Genomic DNA, 9,169 nt, shown 5'->3' on the forward strand with positions numbered 1-9,169 from the left:
TCGTGGAGATGGAAGAAATTCATTCCATCGGTATGATTGAGGAGGTTAGGTGGATAGCCCGGGAGGAATCTAGGCATGTGCCCACTGAGTACTCGGCACAGAGATTAAGAAAGACTCCTTTATTTCGTAGAGAGACACTACAACGATGCAACTCTAACGGCGGGCTAGCCTCCACTGTCCTTCTGCCGCACAGGGACAAAGGACTAGACGTGCAGTGACAAAAGACTAGCTCGCTGGCGTGTGGTGGGGGGCGAGCTCGCATGCAAGCGAGATAGAGTATGGCCGCCACATGATGTCACCGCGTCGATATCGCCGCGTCGGTCCTGAGTGGAGTTTGGATTTAGGTTTCATGTTCCTGTTTATGCTAGCAGCGAGGGTGCCTTATCGCATTGAGATTACGGTTTCTCTTGTCTCAATAGTCTTGGATCAATAGTTGATCCCTCGATTTTAAGGCTCTCTAACGACACGTCGTTTCTTTGGCGTTATAATTTTAATTATAATATTTAACGTGTGCGAATATACATATGCGCACTACTTACATCTAGTAACATAGGGATACCTAGTGAATATCTAACCTAGTGATATCTGAAATCAGACAAGTCGGCCTCCGATCTATAGTAATATATTATTAATGTTTCAAAATAAGTCCGGACGTTACAATATGTATGTATGTATGTATGTATTTAATCATTTACTCTCACAGTACATCTCAATAAGATTATAGTAATCTTAAATTGTAAGACGATAATATTCCACGGAGATTAATAAATCTGCTATAAACTTCTCAGTAACATGAAAATGTTCGCCTAAACTTATCCCATTAAAAAATCCCAGGAACCTTAAACGCAACGTTGTATTAATATTCATACAACATGCCATAGACTTTCTATAATTCCGGTAAAAATATTTTATGAAAATTTTATAAAATGTCTTTTGCCTATTTTCTCTACGTTGAAACTTAAAAAGAAACTTGCTTTCTAACGTACATAGAGAAAAAAATTGTCACTTCATATTCTTTCGCGATTTCGATTTCGACCGGCAACCGGTATCCATTTAGTAACCTCGCTCATCGTTGCTTGACGTCGGTGATCAGGTAACTAGGATTGACTCCATTGGTTTTGACGATATTCTTGTGACTTATCTAATGTATCTTTATAACGTTCACAAAATATTCTAATGACATATTTACTAGTAGACATTGAAAGTAACTCAACAACAGATGATATGTAACTAATACTGGTATAATGTTTGTTGCTGCATCAGAGACACCATAACTGTTGCTGGGTTTTTAATTAAATATTACAATAGTTAGTCTAAACAACAAGTTAGTTGGAAACCAAGTAGAACAATTCATATAAAAGTCAAGATGTAAAGTTGCTGAAATACTGAAATAAAAATTCCATTAACCTTCCGGTAATATCATAATGTAACATTACATTGTAAGGTTAATGGTATATATTAGTAATATTCTCATTGAAATGTGTAAGATTATAATCTCCTTATAATTTTACTGCAATGTTCAATGTTGCGAAGGTATTTATAAATACATATATTGTATATGAAATTATTGCGAACTTTTGTTCACATCCAAGCTTGTTTTTATTTTATACGTTTCTATATGTTTCATTCTAGAGCAGAATACACATATATATGTATATATCAAAAATCTTTTGAAATATATATTCATGTTTTTAGGTAAAATCTTCGATCGCAACGATCCTTATCCTTCTTTTCCCGTTATAGAAATTTATCACTGCTAAGCTAGTGATTAATTACTTATTTTGAATATTTAAAACACTGTTGTTAATAATTTGTAATGATTAAATTATAGAGCTCGCAGTGACCCCAAATATTTCAGTGCTTAGGATTAAATACTACCTTATAATTATTATGAATACTTAAATACTACTAATGCTTAATAGTGCTTAGTAGTGATGAAATATAACCATACAGAAATTTAATATTGAGAATTACTGAATTTGCAGTGATTAAATATTGAGAAAGCAGTACAGTAGATAGTGAGCATATATCAAATGTGAGGATGCCTGACTACCCAGATAGCACAAATATCTAAAATCGGAACATGAGATGTCTTTTAGATGTTTCGAAGACAATTTTCCATTTTAATCGCGATATAAGACGTCTTTAAGATGTTTTTAAGACGTCTAAAAGACGTCTCAATGTCTTGATTTTGGACATTGTGCTGTCCGGATAGATGAACCAGGTCCAGTATTGTCCTGAGTATTTTTCTTCGTTTTTCCTTCTTTCTTTTTTTATTGCTTTTAATTTATTATTAACATCAATAACAAACACATACAATTTTTTCATATAATGTGAAATATTAACCAATGATTAAATATTAACCAAATAATGATTGAAATCCTACCAGTACTTAATCACTATAAATTCCTTAATAATTCTCAGTATTAAATTTCCGTAAGTGTTCTCTCTCCCTCTCTCTCTCTCTCTCTCTCTCTCTTCTTCTCTCTCTCTTTTTCTTCCCTTTTTTATTTAAATACACCTCGAAAGGGACACTACGTTCTTCAAAATGCCTCGTCAAAGCACCCGCAACGTTACCACTTATTATAAAATGTAAGACGATTCTCATACCAGGGTGGGGACGGACGGGGTGGTCGATATTAACCGGGAAGCACCTTCTCCGCCAGGAATGCGGGTAGCGAGAATACCCCAGTCACATGCCGTACGCGGTCGGGTGCGCTCGTCGTCAGGACTCGCGTTCCTCCGCGCCACTTCGCACGTCAAGCTTCCGAAACAGAAAGAGTATATCAATCGTTTTATCATGCGACGGAGAGTATCCCGGGCCCGCTGAATGGCGGACGTTCCAGATCGCCGTCACGCATCCGCGTGTTGCCACGGCTTTTGCATAGAGTAAGCCCTCGTTTCTCTCGAAATATTCATCGTTTCGTCTCATACGACTAAGGAGTCGATCGTGATTATTTCACAACACAATGAGAATCATAAAAGTAAGCTCTTATTTAATTTTGGTAATTTTCGTCACGTCGAAAATACATCTTACGCGAGGTTGCTCGACAAATAATTTCGTGTTAAAACGTGGCATCAAACGGTATCATAGGGATGATGTCGTATTCTCACTTTGCGTATGGCTAATCGTGCGTATTTATTCACGTGAGATGAAAGTATGACAGATGATAAAAGTTAACGGATATACGGGGATGTCCGATTGTCCCGGGTCCGATTATTTTGGTCCAATAAATTACCTCGGCATCCGTGCTGTGTGCAAGTAGAGCGGATAAACTGAACGGGAAAATCACGTACTGTTTTGCGAAAATCGCAATAGTTAGTAAGGAATTAATTAATCGGTGTGTTAGTCCTGAGATAATTGTCGGACACTCTATGTACAATCGACACTTTCGAGAGAGTATCGCACGAGGGAACGCGCGAATTGGGAAATTCTAATTCGAGAGAAGCTCGTAGTCGTGAAAAATCGCGTACATGCGAGTTTCTCTTTCGATTGAAAAGCGTCTCCGAATATTTTGTGCAGCACATATAGTTACGATTATTTCCAACGAACATGATGACGTTGAATTTTAACGGCAGATATTGACCCTCGGTGTACCGTCGTCGATGTTAATTAACACGTTGAATGTCGCGATAGTCACTAGTGATCGGTATCATATAACACTGTTACCTTTACACACACGTTTCAAATACGTCTCAGACGTACGTTTTACAGATCTTATTAAATCTCAAAGATGTATTTACGATAACTTGAGATGTCTTAATGTTTGTTATTGAGTAACACGTGCAAAGCATAATTATGTTTGAAAAACGAGTTTATATGGCCAAATAAAAAGTCGACGAAACGAGGTTAGACGCATCTCGGGAATTGTATTTATTCTTAGTGTATTCTTGATAATTCCATTATTATCAGTTAAGCTTTTATGTAATCAGAGTGAATTAACGCGGCTTTCACGCGCGTATCTTTCGAAGAAACGCCGAGGATACGCACGTTTCCCCCCCCCCCCCNCCGGGTTATGCAATTGCGTCTCGCACGCATTACTTTTACGCAAAGCACTTCGTGCATTTTCTCGCAAAAGATTTGACGATAATGAGAATTTCACGACTTTACGAAGCGATGCGGCGCTATATCGCCGTCTTAAAAAGTAACCGATCCGGTCACCTCGTTCATTTTCGTCGCTTGCGTCGTCGCAGCATTTCAACTTGAAAGTTTATTCGGCAATTAGCGCTTTCCCAGCCATTAGAACATCCGATTTTCACAAGAAACATGTATACATTCGAAACAGTGTTGGAAAGTAACGTGTCACTTGTGACGCTTAATATTGCTATAAGTTATTTTTTTCAATAACAACCTAGTAACGCTTTTATTTGTCTCATTAGCAACGGTGGCGCATTTGCATTTCTTAGATAACGGTCATAAATGGAACCGTTATTTTTATTTGCATATGTAAAAATTACGCATAAGGGATGGGTGATAGCATATCGTAAAAGGAAAATAACAAGGTTATTATTACCAAGTCGTTACTGAAAATAATAACTCGTAACAAAGATTGTGAAAATAACTCTTTAAAAGTTACTCGTTACCGTTACTCATTGAGAGAAATATCTCTTTACCGTTACTTACCGTTATTTTTGCTCATTTTCAAATATATATTATAATTCGTTACCCGTTATTCAGCAGAAGCGACAAGTCATTACGATTTCCATTATTTCTCAACGATAAAGAGCTTTTTTTTTTCAATGGTCAATAAATAATGGTAATGAGTAACTTTCAAAGAATCATTTTCTCAATCCTGCCTGTTCAACGCTGTTACCATTACAAATGATTTTTTTCAGTATCGACTTGGTAAAGATATCTTTGTCATTTTTCTTCATTAGAATCAATAACATTTATATTTTTTAGATGACGATGATGCACGTAATCGTTATTTTTATTGTTTGCGCATGTAGAATACTTTTATATGGAGTGAGTGACAGCGAATAGTAAAAAAGTAAAAGAGGATTTTCGAAACCTAGTGAAAAAAGTGACGGAAATTATAATGAGTTGTTGTTTCTTGAGTAATGATGACGATAACAAATTATTTATTAAAATGGATAGTCATAACTTGAGTTTTTTTTTTCCAAAGAACAAGTGAGAGACGATAACAAGTTATTTTTAAAAAATTGTTTTAACTTTGCTTTTGTAACATTGTTACCGTTGCATGTTGCTTTTCCTCAGTAAAATAGCATTGCTTTTTTTTTTATATCATTGTTATTTCCCAGATAGCACGAGATGTTCCAAAATCATCTGGTGTGTGTCCAAAAAGTTCTAAACAGTGTCTTAGGATGTCCCAAGTACATCCACGATAATTTTAGGATTTTATACTGTCCGGATTGTTTCATTAAGAACAATAACGGTAACTCATTTTTTGAATAACGGTAACAAATCAATCAAGCAATCGTTGCTTTTATTGCTACTTTGTGCATGCAGAATATATGTGCATGGTAGGATAACATGGAAACGTGAAAAAAAGATCTTCGAATGATGGTAAAAGTAATAGAAATCGTGAGGATTTGTCATTTATCAACCAACAATATGATAAATTATTTAAAGTAATTATACGAGTAATATAACGTATTATATTAATTATTTTTCTTTTCAAGAAGCAACGGCTAATAGCGACAGAGTTACTATTCAGAACTTTTCCAATTTTGATTTGAGATCGCGTAACTCTCGCGCGTTTAACCCACACAGGCGCGAAACGGCGCGGTCGAAGCGCGTGCTCGTCGATGCGACCGATTCTCTTTACTTTGCGAGAAGACACCTGTTTCATGAAACATGTATCACGTTTGGAAGTTACCGTTCGTCCAGTATATACGACGGAGCAGTATCAGTCGGGTTACAACGGTGGGTGTTTCTGTCAATCGTATTGTAGTCTGCCGCCGACATGCCGGAAGCAAAACAAACGTCAATCATCCAGCGTCGATCGCGATGTACACATATCTCTGCGAGGAAGTCGTAGACCCCGTCGTTCGCGAACAAATGAGAACTCCACGGAGGACTGTGACGTGTAAATCGTAGAAGCGCAACTTCTCTCTCTCTCTCTCTCTTTCTCTCTCTTTTGCCCCGTCGGATTATGCTTATACCAGAATGTAATATTCAAGCGTGGCGCGATTAGAGACCGCGAGTCGTGCGCCTCGCCGCGTAGCTTTTCGCATTTGACGTCACGGCGCGCCGGCGGCGATTCGATACGGCCCACACACCGACAGGCCGGTGTATATACGTGCAGGAGGAACGACGACATACACACGTTCAATTTGATTTGCATTCGTCGGTGAATTAACGGCTACATACTATCGGGGCCAGCATTTCCACGTTCTTTCGTCTCATGTATACTCGAATCACCGCGTCGTCGTCATTTTCGTCGTTATTGTGTAAACTACCTTCGCGAAATTATATTTTTCACCGTTTCTTCTGTGCAAGGCATGCGAACGATTCGCTTCTCTGCATTATGTGTCCGTCACTACAATTGGCGTATTCCCGTGTTAGCATACCCGGTCTTTACAATCCTTAGTTAGTTAACTTTATAAGAGAAATCGATCTGTCTTCGCTCTCCTCGTATCGTATCGTGTTATTTTTGTTATTAACGTAGCGTCTCTCCAGCGGCCATGTGCTTGCTTGCGAGCGTTCCTGCGGTGATTTTTCGGAATTTGCAGAATAATTCACGAACGTAAAGCTTATACTAATGGAGCGGCCTTGCCTCAGCCGATTGTATCGGGATATCGACCTTAAAAAATTGGGACACGACCAAAAGAATCGGGACCTCTAACAAAAAATTAATAAGTCAGATAAACGTAGATGAAAATAAATAAAATATTTATTTATTATTATGTCAAGATTAAACAATCAATTGAACATTGTTTTCTAACGTGTTTTGATATAAATAATCATTAGTTTATATGTGAAAACAGAATGATATTCTTGAGATAAAATTAAAAGAGCAATTAACGGAACACGAAATAAATAATTGTGTGTTTAGATAATTAAATAATTTCAATGAAAGAAATTAAGATTTGTCTAGTTAAACTAATTTGTCTAGTTAAAGTAGTCTAGGCGATTAATGTCGGACGCCTTTAGGTCCTGTTCACGTGGCAAGGATTTTAATCTGACATTTATTGACGATGCTCGCAATCTTAGAGGGGATTTCGATCTAGAATGTTTAGAAATTAGGTAAATTTAAGAATTTTTTTTAGAAAGCTATAACTCCGATTACATTGAAATTTTAGGGGCATTTTTAGAGACACTGTTAAGAAGTACAAATTTTTTCAAAATATTTCGCAATGATTTATGCCGAGTTATGCGCCGCAAAGCGTTGCGCGATTATTTTGTTACTCCGTTAACATTACAGCACTCGTTCGAATGATCTGAAACATAAATTTGAGATATATTATTATTTGTTATTAGTGTCCTTTTAGCATGAACCCCATTCTGGGTAAAAGATTATGAAATTGGATCAAGAGAAAATAGTACGTATTAAGCATAAAATGCATTAGATTTCTTACAAAATATAGATTTTATAGATAATTCTATTAAGTATAATATGCAGCAGGGATAGATAAATGACGTTTTACATTTTTAAATATCCACGATGCTTCTGAATGCAACTTGTAGAATACAATAACTGCAAATGAATTAAAGAATATAAAAAATATTTCCCCGCGTTTCCATTATAATGTACATGTATGTCTTTTAATACATTAATGAACCAATGTTTGTCCCGAAATTGGAACTCGACCCACAATTAGGACCATTACCTTACTCCGTCCTTCGATGATGAGTGGCGAGTTGAGCGTTTAGGCGCCGCCATGACAGAACTTGCATCTATCGCATCGGGCGCTATCATTCGCGCCAATCCTTTTCATTAATAATTAAAAAAATTACGTGGTTGTTTGCAAAAAGAAAAAGCAGAGAACTTTTTTCTTCAGTTCGTCCTAATCTACAAGCACACATTCTGTATATCCACGTGTGCTGGAAACTCTTGGCACATCACTCTCGATCTCTCGACGCGAGAAGATCTCGGGCTTTACCTTTCTTTGCCGTGATTGTTAGCTCGATACGCCAATTCCGCGCTGGTTCGCGCATCTGTCAGCTGAAGGATCATCATCGTCAATGAGGAGCGATTAGGAGGTGAGACCGCGGCGGATCATGAACAATCAGTGGTTCCCGAAGGACGAGATGTAGGGGGACATGTCCCGCTGCTTGTCATCTATGACAGGATCGACAAATGCGGGGCCCTTGCAGCCCCAAGCAGATCCCGTGCCGCTTCAGCTGTCGACTTTTGAGAGACCGGTATCATCGGAGGAAAATTCGTCGCCCCGGCGAGGCCGCCGTCGTCGTCGTCAGCCGCGACGTAAAATGATGTCCGCACCACCGTCCGGACAAACGATACAACTGACTCCGCTCTGGGAACATGTGGTACGACGCAATGTCGAATTTCTCTTATTTTTGTGTTCGTTTAAGTATACATTTTTCACTGAGTTACGATATGACAATAGTTAGTTGCACGCGTTAACTTGTAACATTACAGTACCAATGAATTTGAGGCACGACAGGACAATTCCACGACCCCCCTTAACGATATACAAGGTGGGCCATTTTAATCGACCCAGTCGAATATTTCGAAAACCAAGCCCGGGAGAAAAAAATTTTTCAGACAAAAGTTGTTTGGTTTCGAGGAGACCATATGACGGTACCATTGGTTTGACCTTGAAGAATTATTTGAAAGTCACATGAAGGTCACCTCAATTTTTTTAAATGGCATCCTCTATTTTTTATTACATATTCTTGTAGCTGACCTCGAGAGCTTTCCAAAACACTATAATAAAATGTTTCTTCATTGAGTACTTTTCGAGTTATAAAGCTCCAAAGTTGCAATTTGAAAATGCATGATGTGCTCTTTGACGTCCTAAACGGCCTTGGCGAGCTCTTAGTTCGAGGTCCCGGATTGTAGTATGATTCGGATGTTGTTCTCTTTCGCGGTAACGATTCCGGTAAACTCGCGAAGCTTCATGATAATTTAGTTCACATTCTCCGAGAACAAGGAGAATATCAACAATCTCTGAGGGGCGATAATCAGCCATGGGTATTGTTGGCAGACGTAAGCCTCTGATTGTGAGTAATAAAGTTTGA

At 38.0% G+C, this 9,169-nt stretch overlaps 1 protein-coding gene across 1 annotated transcript in view; it reads left to right on the plus strand.

Annotated features, from left to right (window-relative positions):
• The first annotated feature begins 8,210 nt into the window (after positions 1 to 8,210).
• LOC106741218 overlaps positions 8,211 to 9,169 on the plus strand; it is a 30,207-nt gene continuing 29,248 nt past the window's right edge. Inside the window, exon 1 of the mRNA XM_014612994.1 lies at positions 8,211 to 8,455. Within this exon, the coding sequence (XP_014468480.1) occupies positions 8,228 to 8,455 (228 nt within the window). The 5' untranslated portion in view covers positions 8,211 to 8,227. The remainder of the gene's footprint in view (positions 8,456 to 9,169) is intronic.

Source organism: Dinoponera quadriceps, unplaced genomic scaffold (assembly GCF_001313825.1).
Source record: "Dinoponera quadriceps isolate SergipeBrazil2010 unplaced genomic scaffold, ASM131382v1 scaffold475, whole genome shotgun sequence".
In the NCBI taxonomy this organism is placed as follows: Eukaryota; Metazoa; Arthropoda; class Insecta; order Hymenoptera; family Formicidae; genus Dinoponera; species Dinoponera quadriceps.